At 41.3% G+C, this 23,068-nt stretch overlaps 1 protein-coding gene and 1 pseudogene across 1 annotated transcript; one reads left to right on the top strand and one right to left on the bottom strand.

The window, feature by feature from the left end:
• Nucleotides 1–1,970: 1,970 nt before the first annotated feature.
• UCN3 (urocortin 3) lies at nucleotides 1,971–22,695 on the top strand. Its single transcript, XM_075276268.1, has 2 exons — nucleotides 1,971–2,012; nucleotides 21,909–22,695. Exon 2 carries the CDS (start codon nucleotides 21,924–21,926, stop codon nucleotides 22,386–22,388), a length of 465 nt encoding a protein of 154 aa, XP_075132369.1. The 5' UTR covers nucleotides 1,971–2,012; nucleotides 21,909–21,923; the 3' UTR covers nucleotides 22,389–22,695.
• On the bottom strand, nucleotides 15,349–16,432 carry LOC142204541 (uncharacterized; annotated as a pseudogene).
• Nucleotides 22,696–23,068: the final 373 nt, after the last annotated feature.

Genomic DNA, 23,068 nt, shown 5'->3' with positions numbered 1-23,068 from the left:
ACAAGATGTACCAAACATAATTATAACTGCAGTCAGTTCTGGGGTCACAAGCGCCACCCCTAATAAAGAAGTGAAACACTAATTCCAGGCTATTTCTCATTACTGGCCTCTTTAGCAGCACAACTTCACAGTCAGTAATAAGAAACAGGATGGAATTAATCAGTGTATACCTTACTTATAAGGGAAAGCAAATGTGGACCCAGATTTGAAAACAGTTATAACTCTGTTAAAGACAGTACTCGTCCATTGACTTGTACTGTAAGGGGGGACGGGATGTTCCTCAGAGCTCAGCGTCCTCGCTGGGTGGTAAGAAACGCCCCCTCTGACAATACAAGGCTATGTCACAGTACTGTCAGGGAAGGGGGGGCGTTCTGCACAGCCCAGTGAAATTAATGGCTCCAATATTGCCAGCCCCAGAGCGCATAATGGCCTCTGAATTAAACACACTGTCGGCTTTCTAGTAGTGTATAAAACCGCATATGCTCGAGGTCATGAAAGGTCCTCTTTTAGTACATAATGTGTTGCCACCCTAAAATTCTGCTTCACGTGCTACATCTGTGCAATGCTTCAGTTTTTGCTTTTCATTTATGTGTCTCATGATTTCCAGTTTGGACAAATGTCCTTCTGTTAGTCCTAACAACTGTATCATCCAACTTACTGGAGAAGACTGTGGGGGAAGGAAAGTAATGGGTTTTGGTGATGGTTGAGGAGCCATTAATAAAATATGTCAGGCATTTGTAAGGGAATGTGCCAGTTTTTTGGTGCAAAAAAGTGGTCTAAACTAAGTCAACCTTGAGCTAGCACGAGTTAGAAAGAAGTCTAAAAGGGGTTGTCTGGGATAGACTAATATTCCTAATCTAAGCTACCCCCCCCCCCTCCCGCCTATCTTCTAAATTACTTACTGTACCATAAAGCTATACTTACCTAGATTGCCAGGGTGGTCATGTCACTGCCCCAGGCACACTTTACAATTTTCTGGTGATATTCCATTTTCACATTTCTGGAAATGGAACATCACCAATACTAAGCCACCCCCTCCGCAACCCATCATACTTACCTGTCTTCGAGACAGGACCTTCTGGGCATGGGACTTCACTTGTTCTGGGTGGCTGGCACCTCCTTGATGTCTGCTGGCAATAGAGTCGGAATGCAGGCATGTGCATTAGCTGGCACTTATTGAGCAAGAGAGGGCAGCCGACATAGCAATCTAGTGTTCAGGGACTCTGTCCCCCATTCCACTTAAAATAGGCGGAGAGAAAAGCCCTGCAAGCATTATAGTCTATAGTTACTGCAGGTAACTGCTTTTTAAGCAGATATGCTTTCTGGTCCCTAAGTGGACCCGAAGAGCAGAAACCCCAACACTAGTGTGAACCTAGTGTAAGGAGGCCATATTAAAAGTGTTGAAATTGGGTGAAAACTGGAGGGTTAACTATCAGTGAAATATAGGATTGAAAACTGTACAATTCTGATAAAAGTAGGAGTATCATGGAGTTATCATTAAATATTTTTTATCTTTAAGCTATAGATAAATTGCCCTGTACTATAAAGTATTCAAGTAATACTATATATATCATATCCAATAAAGATATAAAGTAATTTGTTTTACTGTGTTACACATAACCTTTCCATTAAGACAAAAGTATAACTATGTCCTTTAAGTAAGAGAGGGCTGAAATCTTTTACTGCACAAATGTCCAACATGTTATGTCCCCTGTGACATATCGTACACAACTACCTAAATGAATATCTGAGGCTATCACAATTTTCACTCTAACAACTTGTCTTTGTCTACAAATCATGATGAGACACAGTGATCATTTCATTGCTTTCCACACTGGAGAGGGGAGCGTTTCCATAGAGAAGATATCAGAGCCCCTTCCATAAGAGTGAGGAGGGGGAATGTGAGAGAGAGGGGGAGCAGACTTTCAAGTCAGAGGCAAGCTTCCTGATGATTTCTTTATCCTGAGAGGCAGAGAGAAGGGAGCGTCACTCATCAGCACTGCCACATTCAGGTGAGTACACATTGTTACTGACACTTTAACTACAACTCATCTCTAAGCTTGGGGGGATAGTGCTTTTCTCCGCAGAGTGCATTCATCTCTCAGAGACCAAGACCTATTGTGGTTTTTCACATGACTTGTTCCTCTCCATTAAAAGTAGAATAATGTTTCTAATAACTTCTTAGCTGGGCATTTCGCAGAAGGGAGAGAAAGCACCTGGCATCTCGAAGTCTTTAGATAGATAGATAGATAGATAGATAGATAGATAGATAGATAGATAGATAGATAGATAAATAGAGATCTTTTTTTTATTATTTGTGTGCAGGAACACATTAAGAAATTACACAGATTATACCAAGAGGCTTAAAATACTCCAGAAAATCATTTGGTAAAAGTTTTGTTTGCACGAACAAAGTGTTATTTATCTACAATCTATCTATCTATCTATCTATCTATCTATCTATCTATCTATCTATCTATCTATCTATCTATCTATCATACAAACAGCCACTGTATAAACATTTAAAACATTTAGTAGAGTTGCACACAATATCTATTCTCTCAGATAAATAAGAAATCATAGCAGTTTATGTCCCTGGAACACTCGTATTATTCACCTACAATAATAATTGTCTGCAAATCCATTATTTGATCCATTAGAGCAAATATCATTGAATACATAAGCTAATAATCTAAACATGCTAGAATTCTTCTGGAGCATCAAAACTTTACATTAAAAACATCCCATTAATATGTCAAAAGATAAGTACACCTCAGGATAACAAAGATGTTCCAAACATGAAATTATCAGTAAAACATACAAATAGGAAAATGCTCACAACAGGGAAATATTACTAGGATCAATGTAATGGAAATACATAGATAGCTAGATAGACAGACAGATTGATAGATAGATAGATAGATAGATAGATAGATAGATAGATGATAGATAGATAGATAGATAGATAGATAGATAGATAGATAGATAGATAGATAATAGATAGATAGATAGATAGTTTAGATAGAGAATTAGATAGACTATTTACAAGTGATAAAACAGCTATAAAAGATTGATACATTAATTAATAAATAGAAAGATATGTATATATATATATATATATATATATATATATATATGATATCTACATTAAATAGTTAGATATTACATCTATAAGTCATAGACAAATGATTGATAGATACATAAAAGATATAGATAATATACCGATATAAAATACATAGATGGATAGATAGATAGATAGATAGATAGATAGATAGATAGATAGATAGACATAGTTCATCTACAGATCACAATATTAATGAATATTTTTCTTACAGTACCAACACATTTTGGTATACAGCTATTCCATGTAACTTGTAGCACTGGCAATATAATAGCTAGTACACCATGTGCGTTACACCTGTGTACAACCAATAAACTTTGCTGTATAACAAACAATTGTCAAACTCATTGCTGACAGATAAGCTAAAAATATTTCATACTGAAGTCTTTAAATATCCAGTTATTCTGCAGTTATGCCAGTGCACTTATATACATATTCTATTCACTGGCTACATTTGTGAACACTAATGTAAAATTCTGGGTATTAGGATGCTATTATACTTATGACCAGGTCACATTACTATATGCAAATCACCACTAATTGGTGTGATGCATCTTAAAACAATAGCAAGTACAGGTGCAGAGTGGCTACTAGCAGTAATCCATGTGGGGTACCTGAGGCTACCATGTAATAGCAAATACAGGTGTAGAGTGGCTACTAGCAGTAATCCATGTGGGGTAGCCGCAGCTACCATGTAATATCAAGTACAGGTGCAGAGTGGCTACTAGCAGTAATCCATATGGGGTACCTGCGACTACCATGTAATAGCATGTACAGGTGTAGAGTTGGTTCCAAGCAGTAATCCATGTGGGGTACCTGAGGCTACCATATAATAGCAAGTACAGGTGTAGAGTGGCTATTAGCAGTAATCCATGTGGGGTACCTGAGGCTACCATGTAATAGCAAGTACAGGTGTAGAGTGGCTATTAGCAGCAATCCATGTGGGGTACCTGAGGCTACCATGTAATAGCAAGTATAGGTGCAGAGTGGCTACTAACAGTAATCAATGTGGGGTACCTGCGACTACCATGTAATAGAAAGTACAGGTGTAGAGTGGCTACTAGCAGTAATCTATGTGGGGTACCCGCGGCTACCATGTAGTAGCAAGTACAGGTGTAGAGTGGCTATTAGCAGTAATCCATGTGGGGTACCCGCGGCTACCATATAATAGTGCCCAGAAAATGTATTATAAAAAATATTTAAATGAGTTAATGAGCAAACATTCCCCCCATACAATGTAAGCTCTTAGTGTCACATTTACTTGCATCATCTCTGCCCATCCTCATTTACAAATTACATATCATATCTATTAGTGATCTGTAGAGAACCAAGACAAATCTTTCTGTAAATTATAATAATAGATAGCTGCTTACAGTTTTCATCACTTGCAGTGAACCCTTTTATGTCTGCAGAGGGGATGGCATCATTATCACAGCAATGTGTAAAATGTTTTCTATCTTGTCAGAGAAAAGTGCTGAATTCAAGGAAAACTAGCATCAAAGTGGGATTTCTACGGATTGCCACTAAAGTTGGGGAAAACTGAACTTTGCAATTAGATTATGTATAGTTAGGAATATAACAAGATTTGTGAAACTCGTCCATTTTTTGTGGGCTTGAATGTTTCTTTTATCTATATTGGTTATCTGTATAACTAAGTTTTCCTGCACAACATTATACTGAATTACAGTGAAGAAATACTGTATAAACACGTTCACTTCATTTATCTCATCTTTACTAGATCATTGCAATCCACTTGCTGATTGTACCATATATACTCTCTGCAAGTCTTCACCTACAGATCTCTAAGTGAAGCACTGTTAATATATTATTATATAGGGAATCTGTCAGGTTGTACATGCTGTCTTACCGATCAGAAACATGCTATAGAACAGGAGCTGCTGAGAAATTCATGTAGTTTTGTGGGTGGTCCAACTCTAAATGACAGCACTCGCACAGGGAAGTCTATAAATCATTGAGTATGGAGGCCACCATATTACTGCTGCCACATACAGTATACAGCCCCCTTAATGCTCCCAAGCAAAATATACTGTACCTTTAGTGCCCCCACAAACCTGTAATGCCTACATGTACAGTATAATGCACACTTAGGTCTTGTACACAGCATACTACCCTCTTAGAGATCCCCACAATTAACTATCACATCAGCTGTATGGCCTTTGCATTGACTTTATACAGTGGTTTTAGGAACTGCTGCAAGTTACAACAGCTTCAGGACGGCACGTGTGTGTGTGCATGTTGGGCTAAAGAGGAGGAACCAGGAGAGATCAATATTCATTTTGAAATAATCCAATAGGTAATAGCAGATTAAAAACAAAAATTACTGAGTACAGTAGTATGAGGAAGGGGCCCTTTGACCTCTGGGGCCCTAAGCATTTGCTTAGTTGAATGATGGATAACATTGGCACTGCTCATAAGCCTAGACTTAGGGATTTCAATTAACGCAAAATTAAATCTATTTGCCCAGCTTCCCCTGCTCTATAACATGCCTCTAACACATAGCACAGCATATTGAACATGGTAAATTGTAGCTAAGAGGAACCTATTGCCAGGTATCTTAATGCAGTGGCTTCCTGCTCCATACTAAACCCCCTCTGATCAGCATCAGTATAAAAGGTCTTGTAAGAAGTTTAGGGCTTTTGTGCTGACATGTGATCTAGTTGAAAGAAGCAGGCGAGGCTTTAGAGTCACAAGGAGTGCCATCCATTTACTAATAATCTCCACCACCTTTCTTATAAGTACAATGGAGGAAAGCAATGCTGTCTGAGATAACATAGTCTTTAGCATAAATATAATATTAATCAATCTCCACTGCTGTTCCTTGAGCGCCGCAAAGATCTCTCAATTTAAAGGAGTCTGTGCTGGTGACATATATTGTTGAATTCTGTCCTGAAATCTGTTTTATTATCCTACTTTATACCATAATAGATACGTTACCAGCTAAACATTTTGACACAACTTTTCATTCCATGGTTTTTCTTGTTTTGTTTTTTATTTCCTACATTGTAGATCTATATTGTAGACATAAACACTATGAAGGAACACATATGGAATAAGGTAGTAAACAAAAAAGGATTTCCTGGATTGGCTGTCCTTCATCTCTTAAAATAATGATAGACTGTCATTTTTCTTTACTTAGTTTTGCTATATTGTGGATTAGGGCTTAACACTGTATGAAACTGTATACTAATCTCTATATGGAACTATACATCAATCCTATCACTGCACAATACAACTGATGGCCTCAAACATATCATGACGACAAGAAATTCCACATATTAACTCTGAAAAGGCGTACCTGTCACCTAAAAACCATTCCAGTCCACTACTTCATGAAGCTACTGAGAGAATGATAAGACTGTGCAAAGCCTCTAAGAATCTAAAATATAAAACATATTCTGGTTTGTTTAACACTTTTCTCATTACTAATCCCATATGTGTTCCTTCTTAGGTTTCATGACTTTAATATGAGCCTACAGTTTAGAAAAACTTTGAATAAAATAATCCAATATTCTACACAGTAAAGAAGAAAGTTGAGGTGATAAAAACAAATGAACTGAAAATCATGTAACTGCTAATTAGAACATAATTGCAATTAGTTAATAAATATACGACTTGTCGAGGAACCCTGGCCATGCAGAAAGGTTTGTTAGGGTCAAGTCATCCATCTCAGAAAAAAGATCAAGAATGTAGCAGTAAAAGTGTTAGTAAATGGGAAATAACAGCTTAAAGCATATGACTAGGGCCTAACAGTGATATGTTGCTGAGTTGCACTGGTAAATAACAGAACTGGGGTCACACATGGTGGCATCCATCTTGTTTTTAGAGCTCAATCTTTGTCCACAAATGAATGAATGGAGAGAAGTGTGTCTTATAAGGAACATACTTTATGGATATGGCCAGAAATGCTGAGATGGGAATACTTTTTTAAATACAATGTGAATTTCCATAAAATAGGAAATAATAATCTGTCCATTCCCTCCTACTGAATATGATGTAACCAGTGCACCTAGGGAGAGCAGAATACAATACAGTACAATAAACAGTACTGTAGGGACAGACATGATATTAGATGTGACTATATCAGGCTACCTGACCATATACAACCTGGTCACATACAGTATACTGAACCTACACAGTAAGCAACTTCAGACCCCATACTGAGGAGGTTTTACTGGTATGTCATAGTTCATACTCTGGACCCTGACGACTTTCACGTGTGTCATAAAAATGAGGCATGGATGGGATTTGGAGGCGGTATGCCTTGTTCCCATGACTGAGGAAGTTACTTATTTAAAAAAGGGAAGCATGTGAATGGCCACTGAGAGCTGAGAGCTGCTTTTGCCTCCTTAATTCTAGCTAGCAGTAAGGTTCAATCCTGCATAGAATTCCTTATATGGAATCAATGCAAATATAATGTACAGGAGCAGTTTCAGGCTCCATACAGTAAGAACACACCAAAAAACATAGAGACACTGCAAAATATACTACTAAAAATAGAAATATTTATTAAATAACAATAAAACACATATATATGACAAGGGGAAAAGGAAAAGACAGTTCACCACGCAGTGGTGAACAAATACCAGAATCCTCTCACAGATACATACAGTAAGAAGGATACAGCAGTGCTGAAGAGACATTAAATGCTACACAATTTATTTAGTCAAGGTGCAAATTTGTGAAGCCCATATACCAATTTTCTCATATATATGTAATAAGTGTGTGTCACTGGTGGGAGAATTACCCCAGCCATATTTATCATAATTTATGCCAGTTTTCTGGTGAAAAAAAGATACACACTTCAGGTTTCACTTTCAGACTATGTAGAATATTGGCTACATTTGACTATGAGATTTCTTTAGTTGAGTTTGTTGTAAAATTTGACTGATTTCAAACACTTCATTAAGATATGGGATTCTTTAAAATACTCAATGCAGTTAATATCTGCTCACTTACTCTAGGTTCACACTTGAGCTCAAGTTTCCTTTTTTCAGGTCCATTTGGGAACCCTAAAAACAGAAACCCAATCAAGCGGATTTGGGGACGTAATCCAAGTGCTGGTGTGAAACAAGCCTTACCTTTACTATCTCTTACAAGAAACCCCATGTTCCCCCCTTATAATGAGGCCCATTTGGCTTTCGTCAACTGCGCCAACCACAACAAACTTTTGTAATGTACTTTTCTCACAGTAAACTCAAAGCACATCACAATCAGCCTGCCTAAGATACAGTATATAATCTCCTCTCCTTCACGGGTTTTTCCCCTTCACCTCCCTACAACAGCGTTATAAGTTACCTTAAGAAATATATTGCTATTTATAACTATAACATTTCATTTCTGGCCTTAGACTCATGAGTTTGGGGAATTTTTGCTTAAGATACTGAAATGCCAGGGGACTGTTATAACAATTATATTCCAATCTTATCCATGTTTCCTATCACACTCAACTATTTTACGTTTCTAAATTGGAAGAAGATTTGCTCTCCACCCTTTCTGATGAACAATGGTTGCAGATCTCGGAGATAACCTGTATGAGTGCCCAAAGCAGTCTCATGTTGGAAACCTCCTTTAATGTACTATATAGATGATACCTAGTACCCACTAAGATAGAACGTACCTACTTACCCAAGTAATTGTTATTGGGGGTGCCTTTCTATTGTCCTAAAGTAAAGAGGCTTTGGATAAGAGTTTACCATCTTACCCAGTCTGTGACTGGAATTAACATATTAAAAGACCCCGGAGAGGCATTATTAGATATACGTATTGAAAATATAATCTTAAAATTTCAAGTGGATTGTTTTGTTGCTAAGAAAAAGAATGAAATCAAACCATAACATCTGCTTGGGAGAAGCCCACTCAGGATTTCTAGAGTCAAGGGAAAGCTGAATTGGTACATGACTGTTGAGAAACTTTCATCTATTGAAATGGTTCTTAACCTTGTTTGAGGTACCGAACCCACCAGTTTCATATGCACATTCACCAAACCCTTCTTTAGTGATAAATAAAATATGATTTTTTTCCAAATTCAAGACATAGATTTATATGTTTTTTTTACTGGTACACAAAATGAACCGTGCATATGGCCTAGGGTTCAATCGAAACCTGGTTAAGAACCACTGATCTATTCTCTCAGGTAAACATACAAAATTCCTACATGTTTGTTCCCCATTGGGGGAATATTGTATCCCATCTCCCTCAAGTCAGCTTGCATTTTCCAACTACCCACTCCCTACCCTTCTTGCCCCACAGATATGACAAGCTTATTAACCCCTCCAACCCTTTTCCAACTTGTCTTCTTCCTTGTTGTCCCTCCACCTATATTTATTATCTTTTTATTATTAGACCCAAATATACCCATTATAGACCCATTATACACTGCTCAAAAAAATAAAGGGAACACTCAAATAACACATCCTAGATCTGAATGAATGAAATATTCTCATTGAATACTTTGTTCTGTACAAAGTTGAATGTTGTTGCACACCTAATGAACTAACACTGGTGTGGTTGGGGGGGGGTTTATATTCTTTATTCACTTTATCTGTAATCATAAGGGACATGCATCAATATGGAGAGTAGGACCTCCCTTCTTCTTGCTATCTGAGGTGCACTACAATAAGTGTCCCACCAGAAACACACCTCTGAGATACATGGTCCCACTCTAGTGTCAGATTACAGGACCTGTAAACTGCTAGTCTGACACTAGGTAATATCCAAATTTTTGTGTGGTGGATCTTTCTCTATATATATCTCACAATGTGACGACAACAAAATCACACAAAAATCATCAATGGAAATCAAAATGTAATGTCCTTAAGACATGTCAAAATGAGGTTCAGTAGTGTGTGTGGACTCCACGTGCCTGTTTAACCTTCCTACAATGCCTAGGCATTCTCCTGATGAGGTTGGGGATGGTCTCCTGAGGGATCTCCTTCCAGACCTGGACTAAATCATCTGCCAACTCCTGGACATTCTGTGGTGCAACATGACGTTGGTGGATGGAGCGAGACATGATGTCCCAGATGTGCTCAGTTGGATTCAGGTCTGGGGAACGGGTGCGCCAGTCCATAGCTTCAATGCCTTCATCTTGCAGGAACTGCTGACACGCTCCAGCCACATGAGGTCCGGCATTGTCCTGCATTAGGAGGAACTAGGGCCAACTGCACCAGCATATGGTCTCACAAAGGGTCTGAGGATATCATCTCGGTACCTAATGGCAATCAGGCTACCTCTGGTGAGCACACGGAGGGCTGTGCGGCCCTCCAAAGAAATGCCACACCACACTATTACTGACCCACTGCCAAACCGGTCATGCTGAAAGATGTTGAAGGCAGCAGATCGCTTTCCACGGCGTCTCCGGATTCTGTCACGTCTGTCACATGTGCTCAGTGTGAACCTGCTTTCATCTGTGAAGAACACAGAGCGCCAGTGGCGAAGCTGCCAATCCTGGTGTTCTGTGGCAAATGCCAAGCGTCCTGCACAGTGATGGGCTGTGAGTACAAACCCCATCTGTGGACATCGGGCCCTCGTACCATCTTCATGGAGTCGGTTTCTAACCGTTTGTGCAGACACATGCACATTTGTGGCCTTCCGGAGGTCATTTTGCAGGGCTCTGGCAGTGCTCCTCCTTGCATAAAGGTGGAGGTAGCAGTCCTGCTGCTGGGTTGTTGCCCTCCTATGCAGGGCCGCCATCAAGAATTTTGGGGCCCCATACAGCCTAAGTGTCTGCCCCCCCCCCCCCCCGCCATTTTAAAACTACCTTATTTTGCGACATATCCATTATGTATTACATTTCCCTTTATTTAGCAGCATTACAAGGCTTAATCAGATTCTATTTGCAGGTAAAATTTGCTACGTGTGAAAGCACCTATAGAGAGCCAACACCATTTATAAGAGCCCTCTTAATAAATCCTCAGGGCTTTTTCACATTGCATTTTTGGCCTCCCTTGCCAGGATACGTTGGTAACCAGTCAGAATCAGCTGTCAACTTATCCCTGCACGAAGAACTGGCCATTAAAAAAAAAGGGGGGCCTGCAGTTCTCCGTGCAGGGATAAGTGGGGAGCTGATTGTGACTGGTTACCAACGTATCCCGGCAAGGGAGGCCAAAAACACAATGTGAACACTCCTTTAAAGTGAAAGTCCCACCCCCAAACGGCCTGCTATGCTAGTAGCATAGCAGCCTACATCATTATTAATACAAAGCACACATACCTTTGGAGGTATTATGTGCTTTGTAGTTCTCCAGCTAAAAACTTATATATTATTGCCCCAGTTCCCTCTCCGCAGTGCTGCACACCCGATGCCCCAACAATCCCCCCCGCCCGTCCACCTTCTAACATCTTTCCATTGCCCCCTGTACCGATACCTCCTAACTTTTGAAGAACCAAAAGAGGGACAAAATGTGCGGCGCGCTTTGCGCACCACGGCAAATTTAGCCCCACCCACTGTTATGTTGACTTCGCCCATTCTCATTAATTTTTCATGTGCCCGCACACAGTATAATCCTCCTACAGTCACCCGTACATTATATGTCCCCCTCTATCTCTCCCCCAGCTTCATATACACCCTTCATCTGCCCCCAGTTTCATGTCTCCCCCTCCATTTCTGCCCCCAGATTCATGTCCCCCCCTCCATCTCTGCCCCCAGTTTCATGTCCCCCATTTCTGCCCACAGTTTCATGCCCCCATCTCTTCCCCCAGATTCATGTCCCCTCCATCTCTGCCCCCAGATTCATGTCCCCACATCTCTGCCCCCAGATTCATGTCCCCCCATCTCTGCCCCCAGATTCCTGTCCCCCCATCTCTGCCCCCAGATTCATGTCCCCTCCATCTCTGCCCTCAGATGCATGTCCCCATATCTCTGCCCCCAGATTCATATCCCCCCATGTCTGCCCCCAGATTCATGTCCCCCCATCTCTGCCCCCAGATTCATCTCCCTCCATCTCTGCCCCCAGATTCATGTCCCCCTTCCATCTCTGCCTCCAGATTCATGTCCCCCCATCTCTGCCCCCAGATTCATGTCTCCTCCATCTCTGCCCCCAGATTCATGTCCCCTCCATCTCTGCCCCCAGATTCATGTCCCTCCATCTCTGCCCCCAGATTCATGTCCCTCCATCTCTGCCCCAGATTCATGTCCCCTCCATCTCTGCCCCCAGATTCATGTCCCTCCATCTCTGCCCCCAGATTCATGTCCTCTCCATCTCTGCCCCCAGAATCATGTCCCCACATCTCTGCCCCCAGTGTCATGCCGTCCTCTCCTTCATCTGCCCCCAGTTTCACGTTCCACCTCAGTGTACATGACATTACACTTACCTTCTCCTCCGCTCCCTCGCCGCTCTCTGCGCGCCTCTCTCTCTCGCTGACACAGTTGTAGACGTGATGTGACGTCATCACATCGCGTCTACACAGCCAGTAGCAGCGGTGGCGGCGAAGCAAAGAGCTGAGCTGTGTCAGCTCCTTGCTTCAGCCGCGTATGTCTTCAACTCAGATCTGCGTCCTCTGGACGCAGATCTGAGTTGAAATAGGACATACAATGACTGCTGCGGGCGCCAGGGGGCCGGCACACGGTGGCGGGCCAAAACCAGGCCCCCCCCCCATTTTTCAATTTGGCCGGGCCCCTGACGCCAGTAGCAGTAGTACTGGCCTATCGGCGGCCCTGCTCCTATGGCCCCCTCCACGTCTCCTGGTGTACTAGCCTGTCTCCTGGTAGCGCATCCAGCCTCTCGACACTACGCTGACAGACACAGCAAACCTTCTTGCCACAGCTTGCATTGATGTGCCATCCTAGATGAGCTGCATTACCTGAGCCAATTGTGTGGGTTATAGAGTCCGTCTAATGCTACCACGAGTGTGAAAGCACAGCATTCAAAAGTGACCAAAACATGAGCCAGAAAGCATTGGTAGTGAGATGTGGTCTGTGGTCCCCAACTGCAGAATCCTCCTTTATTGATTGTGTCTCAATAATTGCCAATAATTTCCATCTGTTGTCTATTCCATTTGCACAACAGCATGTGAAACTGATTGTCAATCAGTGTTGCTTGGAGTTACATTGTGTTGTTTAAGTGTTCTCTTTATTTTTTGAGCAGTGTATTTGCACTACATAAGGGACTTTTCCTCTCTGGTCTGGTCCATGGGGGGAGGGGTGTTCCCAATGGTTCGGTATCACTGTTAATATGTACAATTCTGTCTTTTGTTACTTATTTGTATAACAAACATACTCAGGTTCCGTTGCTTACTATACTCTTGTGCATTATATGTTCTTTGTGTATTTTCTAAATTTGAATTTGTAGTTATCCAAATTCTAGTATTAATGGCCTATCATTAGGATAGACCATCAATATTAAATCTGCTAGGACCCCTGCAAATCACCTGTACCAAGACAGCATAATTCTCTATAATGTTTACATACTGCAATCCGTGCTGCTCACTTGCTGTACAATCCGTAGTGGTGAGTGTAGGTACTGCAGGCTTGTTCCGTTGTACGCTCACGACCCTCTTCAGTACTTGCCAAGTATAGCGTGGTATATTTGTACAGTGAGTGTTTCCGATATTGCAGCTTAGCCAATTCACATGACTGAAACCGAGCTGTGAAAAGGACATGTGATTAATGAACGTGATCTTAGCACTGAAATGAATTGTATTAGTGATCAGAATACTGGTGTTTCTCAACCTTTCTAATGCCGTGACCCCACAATACAGTTCCTCATGTTGCGGTGACCCAATTCAGTTTGGAATGTGCGTCCATAACGGAGTGCGTTCCAGACAGTAGCGCAGCTTTTCAGTGGCTAAAGCCAAAGTTTTTTTCCTCTGTTTCACCTCTTATATTGATATTGGCAGCTACTCTAGTTTTCCTTCGCACTATTTTTTGCTAAATCTCACTCACAGTAATATGTTCCTGCTGAAAGCTTGTGGACTTTTTACAGCATCATTATGGTGTGAATTAATTCCATATAACGAAATTAAAATAACGTGTGAAATGAAATATAAAAACACATGGATATCACCTGCAGATAATTAGAGCTTAATACGGACCTGAGGATTTACTGCTGTAAACTAAAAGGGTAGAAAAACACAGTTATAAATAAAAGCGCATTATTCTTGAGTACAATCGTCATAGACCCACAGTAGACACAGCAGGTTATACAAACGGTAAAACACAAAATTAGCAGTAAACTCATGTGAACTCATATCCATTAACTTTTACTTTGGATTTCATAATCTTAGTAGCCTCATTCTCTTTGTCACCACCTTGGTCACATAACCCCAAAGTCCCTGTAGCATCCCTTAGACTCAGGTAGCCTTTCTGCCAGCTACTGCAGAGGATGTCAGTAGACAGGATGTCTGTAGAAGGAAGGGTGGCCAGACTTGATGGACGACGCAGGTCTTAGACGTTTCCTTATGTTAGGTGGAAACACACGAATTAGTAAGTCAGACAGGAACTTTGGGGACTGTTATAGGAACAATACCAGGCAGAGGAGACCCTTTGGTATTAAGCTGCTAATCATACTAAGTACTTCTTCCCCCCACTATCTAACATTGATGGACAGTCAGGCGACCCATATACACATTTTGCTAGGTTCACACTAGTCTCTCCATTGTTCTGGTCCAGTTACAGCCTGGTGGACCCCATTCACTACAATGGGGTCCATCAAATGTCCGTCATTTAAAAACTGAAACCAACAGAGAAAAAAGATTAGCCAAACATTGTCCCTGCCTTCTGGCAAGATCTCAGTATATTAGTATATATAACAGTTGTCTTTTTACTGCTGTAATATTGTCTTTCCTTTCTGGATAATCTAATATATACTTATATGTTAGTTGTCCAAGGCTGGAAATTTTTGGGAACATTTTGTGAATCTGTAAATTTTGCAAGTGAATGCAAGAAAAAACCCCACAGGCACAAGATTCAGGATAAACACTTTAAAGCAAGGTGGTAGCAGTTTTGTCATAGACGTGGCTCTCTCCTCCTTTGATAAATACTTCAACAAACCACCCTAAAATAATGAGAATAACCTTTTATTCTGCAGTCTAAGTTATAGAATAGGGGAACGTTCACACTACCTTTGGAGACTGTCAGAAGTGTCCTTTTGCTAGTGTCAGATTTTAATAACTGACAGCAGCAGAACCATCACAAATCCATTAAAAATCCCATTGATTTCAATGGGATTTTATATGTTGTCCATTAGTGACCGTTTACACCAAATCCATCACAAATGCGCCACAATACGCCATTTTGAAATGAGGATCCCAAACTCACACTCCACAAGTCGCCTGGCTCTTGACAGTCTGTATTTGTATATTATTTTCTGGTAGTTGAGTCCATGGCTGGAGTTTGGTTTCAGAAAGTTTCTGCACATCTGGAAGGTCTCATCGCCAACAACCACATATGCCATAGGAATGCCATCAGTTTCAGGAAATGGCTTTGGTACTGGCAATCCAAATTTTCCAGAATATATTCTCTGTGCCATTGCAGAGTCCTTGAAGATTATGCAGCCATATGCCCCAATGTCCACAGCCACAAAATGATACTGGGCATCATCAATGGCCATCAGCACAATGGAAAAGTATTTCTTGTAATTGAAGAACAGGGAGCCAGTCCTTGCAGGTTTCTGGATATGGATATGCTTTCTTCTATTATTCCAACACAATTTGGAAAATGTGTCATCTCCCAGAACTTGTCTGCAATATCCTTCCATTGTTCTGTTGTTGGATGTGGGATAAATTTGTTACACAGCAAATCCCAGAGGGCCTGGCAAGTATCCTGGATGATGTAGGAGATAGTTGATTTGCTAAGACGGAACTGGAAGTGCATGGAGGAGAAGTTGCCTGTTGTCTTGAAATAAAAAAAAGAAAAGTAAATATAAATGTGTCTATGAGAAATACAATGTTCATGCTCACTGAAGGGTCACAATTAGAGATGAGCGAACACTGTTCGGATCAGCCTTTCCGAACAGCACGCTCCCATAGAAATGAATGGACGTAGCTGGCACGCGGGGGGGTTAAGCGACCGGCCGCCTGCAAAGTGTACGTGCCAGCTGCTTCCATTCATTTCTATGGGAGCGTGCTGTTCAGAACGGCTGATTCGAACAATGTTCGCTCATCTCTAGTCACAATCAATCACTCCTCTGGTGTTGCACTTTTCTTCAAGTAAGTTTCCTGCAGCTGGAGTCTGGTTGACAGCTGTTGAAGTAGTTTATCAAAGGTGGAAACACTCACACGCAGGTAGTCATAGAACTTCTCTAGATGTTGGCGCAGGTCTCCATACAGACTGGAATAGACTCCACTTGTCATGAGGGCGAATTACAGCAGCAGCACAAGCATTACTGGAACACAGAAACAATACTCTCCTCTCCAAAGATGGCTCCAGACTGAATTGTCAGCTCTTCTTTCTGCTTCTATATTTTCTCTGTCGTCATTTGGTGTTACGGCAACCAAATAAACACAAAAAACGGACTGAAACTTAACAGACAGAAACGGACCTTAACTGTTGATTTTGTGTCGTTTTTGATGTATTTTAACTGATTTGTTTAACAGACAAAAAAACAGACACCTAGGCATCGGTTACCGTCCATTAATGTCCTTTTTTTTTTTTTTTTTTTTTTTTTATGGACACTTTGATAACGGAATCCAGGCGGTAGTGTGAACGCCCCTTAAATATAGTGGATGATGCTGAAGCACTGCACTTTAGGTAGTGAACAGAAGATATAGCGTAATATTCTTTTTTCTGATTTCAATAGTCACATTCACTTGTCATTTTATTAGATCGCTCCTGTATTCTTACTGAGCGTGGTCTTGTGTTTAGAATGGCGTTAATAAAAGAATGAATAACTGAATAGATGAACACAGCCTAATCTCAGATCATATGTTGGGAGTAAAAACATGAATGTAGACCTTTAGAACCTGTAGTTTGTGCAAATTCTAGGTGGACAGTGACTGGAGCAGGTATTGTAGGGAGCTGCACTTTTTTATAGAGTGTACAGAGCATGACCACTTTGTGGGCACTTTGAATATCTGTTATTTATGAACCATCAGAAGTTTTTCTGAAGAACATAAGTGTAGATATAGTTGTATATAAGTGTAGCAAAAACATCACCTGCTTGAGGATAAAAGTTGTTCTAATACAAATTCTGTAATACAGACTCCAGCTATTACAAGTCATTCAAAGAACTGAGGCTACAGGTACCCATCAACATTTATCAGCTTTGCCTCTACTGATTGTGAAGTTGGTAATCAACCAAAAAAAACCTCTTTCCAGAGCAGTGTAAACAAGTGCAACTTCCATGATAAATGACACGTCAGCTCTGTTCCACTGACCCAGTAGCTCTCTCAGCATGCAACTCTAGTATGGCTGCTATTTAACTGGTTAAAGTGTAACAAACATTTTATTTATTGTTTTTCTATAAACCCATAGTTTAAGTGTAGATAACAAACTTTGTATATACTTTATATAAGAAAAGATTCTGCTTCTTCAGTTATCTGCTTATTTCTGCCATAGATCAAATCTGTACAATAGAACTCTATGGAGAGGGTAGGGGAGAAGAAATCTCTCCAAATAGAGAAACATTAGCAATATATAGAGAGACAATTCTTCTTCACAACACTGATGGGTTGTTATGAATTAGTATCTATCTGTCATGTTGACTGAAATTACTAATGTAATGCTGTAGATGGCCTCATAGCTCTGTCTTTCTCGTCCTTGGCCCCTCCATAGAGCCCATTGTCAACTGAGATTGCTTGTGTAAGGAGTGCATACACAAGTAATCACATAAGAAGGAAAGATTTTTCATTTTTAGAATTTTCTATTTTGCTCCCTTCCATATACGGCCCGTTGCACAGACTCACTGGGTGTTTATTTTTCATCATGTCTAATATAAATGGAGGGACGTGTTTAATTTTAGCCTCTTTGTATGTGTGCCTGATCATCACTATTGCCTTATTGTTGTGCAACACACAACACTAGTTTGCATTTTAGAACAGGCAGGGGACAATAGTGTCTCTTTATCACTCATATTATTTAACTTGAATAGGGCAGTTTAATTAGTGCACTATTCATGCCAGTGGGTCTATATATTTTATAGTTTTGACCTGGGCAGGGGCTGCCATACCTCCCAACTTTTGAAGAACCGAAAGAGGGACAAAATGTGCGGCGCGCATAGCGCGCCGCGGCAAATTTAGCCCCACCCACTTGTGTTGACTCCGCCCACTCGTTAATTTTTCATGTGCCCGCACACAGTATAATCCTCCTACAGTCACCCATAAATTATATGTCCCCCCTCTATCTCTCCCCAGTTTCATATACACCCTTCATCTGCCCCCAGTTTCATGTCCCTCTTCCATCTCTGCCCCCAGATTCATGTCCCTCCATCTCTGCCCCCAGATTCATGTCCTCTCCATCTCTGCCCCCAGATTCATGTCCCACATCTCTGCCCCCAGATTCATGTCCCTCCATCTCTGCCCCCAGATTCATGTCCCTCCATCTCTGCCCCCAAATTCATGTCCTCTCCATCTCTGCCCCCAGATTCATGTCCCCCATCTCTGCCCTCAGATTCATGTCCTCTCCATCTCTGCCCCCAGATTCATGTCCCCCAGCTCTGCCCCCAGTTTCATGTCCACTCCATCTCTGCCCCCAGATTCATGTCCCCTCCATCTCTGCCCCCAGATTCATGTCCCCACATCTCTGCCCCCAGATTCATGTCCCACATCTCTGCCCCCAGATTCCTGTCCCTCCATCTCTGCCCCCAGATTCATGTCCCCATCTCTGCCCGCAGATTCATGTCCTCTCCATCTCTGCCCCCAGATTCATGTCCCCCAGCTCTGCCCCCAGTTTCATGTCCACTCCATCTCTGCCCCCAGATTCATGTCCCCTCCATCTCTGCCCCCAGATTCATGTCCCCACATCTCTGCCCCCAGATTCATGTCCCACATCTCTGCCCCCAGATTCCTGTCCCTCCATCTCTGCCCCCAGATTCATGTCCCCATCTCTGCCCGCAGATTCATGTCCTCTCCATCTCTGCCCCCAGTGTCATGCCGTCCTCTCCTTCATCTGCCTCCAGATTCACGTTCCACCTCCACATTAAACTTACCTTCTCCTCCGCTCCCTTGCCGCTCTCTGCCCGCCTCTCTCGCTGACACATGCGGCTGAAGGAAGGAGCTGACACAGGTCAGCTCTTCGCTTCGCCGCTGCCCGCCTCTCTCCCTGACACATGCGGCTGAAGCTGCTCACGTGCTCGCTTCGCCGCTGCGTCTCTCTCTCGCTGACACTTGCGGCTGAAGCGAGGAGCTGACCTGTGTCAGCTCCTCGCTTCGCTGCTGCCGCCGGCTCCTGGCTTGTACATCGCGTCTACAAGCCAGGAGCCGGCGGCAGCAGCGAAGCGAGGAGCTGACACAGGTCAGCTCCTCGCTTCAGCCGCATGTGTCAGCGAGAGAGACACGCAGCGGCGAAGCGACCTGTGTCAGCTCCTTCCTTCAGCCGCATGTGTCAGGGAGAGAGGCGGGCAGCGGCGAAGCGAGGAGCTGACCTGTGTCAGCTCCTTGCTTCAGCCGCATATGTGTTCAACTCAGATCTGCGTCCTCTGGACGCAGATCTGAGTTGAAATCGGGACATACCTCCCTCCAACCGGGACCGCGGGACATGTCACCCAAATCGTGACTGTCCCGCGGAAATCGGGACGGTTGGGAGGTATGGGGTCTGCTAATAAAGTATAGTTGTGCAGACATAGGTCCTGTGGGTCATTGAATACACGTAGTGATCATAGACTGGGGAGCCATCATACCCTGTCTGTGTTTTTGTACTATATACGGGTAAATACCCGTTGTGGGTGGGGGTCGTTTTTAGCTTCTATGGCATGTTAAATAAAGGTTATGTTTTAGTACATTTATCGGTCTGATATCTAGAGTCAATCAGCCACTCTGTGAAGCTTATTCTGCAGGTCATTACAATTACGACAATACCAAATAGTTTTTGTTGGATATGTCTTTTCCCCACTGCAGCATTAACTGTATGGGAAAAATAGTTTTAGTTTGCAGTTTGGGCTTTTTTGAACACAGTGAAACCTCATATGTCAAAGTTTTACTTCATTTTTGTATGTGATGACAGGAAAGCGGGTGATTTGAACTTTTACTTTTTATTTTTTTTAATATTTAACCTTTTTTAACTGATATTTTTGTACTCCTTTGGGGCTCTGATCAGCCATACAATATACTGCACAATAATAGATCTTTGTTGCAGATAGGCCTGGGAATCACCACTTCCAGATCTCATTCCAGGGGATGTCTATCTCAGTCAAGGCATCTTTGAAAAAGGCATTTAAAGGGATATCACTCTCGTTCTGATCTCAGGCATTACCAATGGATCTCCATTGTGTAATACAACATACCATATTAGTTCAGTAGATTTCAGAAAGGGATTAAAGACAAAGGCACTTTCCTTTAATGAAGTATATTGTAGTTTATTCCCTTCACTAATAAATTATGAAAAAGTAAATAAAAGTTTAAGATTAGGCTTTAAAGAAAATAAATACAAAGTCAATTAATTACCTGAAAAAACAACACTTAAGATAACAAGATTTTATTTTTACGCAAAGATACGGTGTAATATTACCAACTGTCCAGTCATATCAGTTTCATTGTCTAAGAAAGAACAATGCTTTCTAAAAATGTAAGCTGTTACATAAGTTTAATTAATCTAAATCTGCAAAATTCATGCCATGTATTAATTTAGATCTCCTTTTATGAGTGAAGAAGAAATATTAGCAACGAGTGGTAATGAATAGCAGAGGCATCTGGTAAAAATGTCATTGTCTGAACTCTTTTTAGAGGACTTCGAGATACTTTCACAAATTAGAAGTGGCTACATGTAACTGAGATATAAAATGTGGTTAATATTGTAAAAAAAATGGTAACTTTACCTGTCAGTTTTACATAATTCCATAACATCAAATCTGCACACTTTTTTTTTTAACTAAATTCCTCAGACTGGTTTACTTTACCTGAGGCCCCACGTTGCAGAAACGCATCTTTTTTTTGTTGCAGATTTTGTTGCTGTTTCTTGAGCCAAAGCCAGGATTGGATTTAGAAGTATGTAGAAGTAGAAATAATTCCTATATCTGTCCCGTTCCTTTTATGGCCATTCTCAGCTTAAAAACTGCAGCAAAATTTGCAACAAATAAAGCTGTGTTTCCGCAATGTGGGGCCTCAGTCTCACACTAACTTGTATTCTGGATAAAACTAGGATTGCATTGTTCTGTTGAACTATACTAATCACAAATATAATATGCTATTCTTAGGCCTGGTTCACATCTGCGTTTGGTATTCCCCAAGCGGACTCTCCAAACGGAATACTGAATGCATTAAAAAGCGGTGAGCAATGAACTCATAGACTATAATGGGGTCTGTGTGTTTTCCGCGCAGTGTCCGCACGAGTCATGTGGAATAAAAGTAGTGCTTGAAGTACTTTTCTCTCATAGTCTATGGGTTCCGTTTACTTTCATTGCTCACCGCATGTTCGGTATTCCATTAAGAGGGTCCCCAAGTGGACTCCCAAAACAGAATACCGAATGGAGATGTGAACCAGGCCTTAATAAAAGCTAAGCATATGTGCAGGAGATGGTATTGTGGTAATCGGTACTGACCTTCTACCATCAGACGGATGCTTGAGTTGCATATTACCTACTATATAGTGATTATGTTATATTTTATGTATTAATATGTATAGTATTTCTGCTTTGCATAAGTCCTTAAAATGAAAAAAAGATTTCTGTTTCCATAGGTGCATAGTGGAAGTATGCCACACACTAGGCTACTCCTGCTACTGCTCATACTCTGCATGGCCCGGTCAAGTCTTCACTATAACTTTTACAAAACAGAGTCAATTTTCAGCTGTCTCAAAGAAGTCCTTGAGGAGGCGAAAAGGAGAAGTTTAGAAGACAATTCCGTTCTTAGTAAGAGGGGCTATGACTTTGGACCAAATGATAACCTATTATCCCAAGAAGAAGAGGAGGAAGAAGAGAATGAGAAAGATAAAAGGACATTTCCAGCTGCACGATACAGATATCTGTCACAGGCCCAGGTAAAGGGCAAGCTGTATCAAAACAAGGCAAAAAGTGACCGTCGGACCCAATTTACTCTTTCATTGGATGTACCTACTAATCTAATGAACATCCTATTCGACATTGCAAAGGCCAAAAATATGAGGGCAAAGGCTGCAGCAAATGCCCAACTAATGGCCCAGATTGGTAGGCGAAAGTAAGGCTGGCTAGGCCGTGCGTGGTCACTAAGGGAGGTAGATAAAATAGCACAGGACTTGTGTCATAAAATCCCCCTTCCCACACATGGCCGAACCTTGGAACTTTTCTTTGTACAGTACACTGCTATATTATGAGTCCTTCAAAGCTGCATTTACTTCCTACATGTCTATGCCCAAGGGGTGATATGTCACCCCCCCCCCCCCCGCCCTCTTTTATAATTCATTAATAAAATTATTTTGTTCTATTTTGTTACATTTTCACAATCTTTATCTTTTTCCAACTCTCTGAAATTTCAGTATTTTAGCTTTATTGGTGTTCTATGAATTTTATTATATTTTAGTTTTTCTGTTTACTACTTTCTTTGTAGTTTTTGTTCCTTTACATTGAAATTTTAATGCACAAATTGAAAATTATTAAAAAAAATATGTTTGCATCTCCTATAGTGATCTTTTTTTTTTCATTAAAACAATTTCTGAATCTTTCATACTTTTCTGTTTTAGTGTCTGGTCTTTTTAAGCCCTTAAAAGAGAAAAAGAAATTGAAATAAAATTGCCTCCATACATTTAAAGAGGACCTTTCACCATTTTGCCCACAGGCAGTTCTATATACTGCCGGAAAGCTGACAGTGCGCTGAGTTCAGCGCACTGTCGGCTCTCCCGATCTAGGCCCGATGTGAAGAGCT

This window comes from Leptodactylus fuscus, chromosome 5, assembly GCF_031893055.1.
Source record: "Leptodactylus fuscus isolate aLepFus1 chromosome 5, aLepFus1.hap2, whole genome shotgun sequence".
Taxonomy (NCBI): Eukaryota; Metazoa; Chordata; class Amphibia; order Anura; family Leptodactylidae; genus Leptodactylus; species Leptodactylus fuscus.
Note: the sequence above shows the minus strand (reverse complement) of the source record. Positions and strands in the feature narration are given on the sequence as shown.

Bases quoted from the DNA above. Each gene is read 5' to 3' on its own strand.
- UCN3 (XM_075276268.1), top strand. From the start codon at position 21,924: ATGCCACACACTAGGCTACTCCTGCTACTGCTCATACTCTGCATGGCC.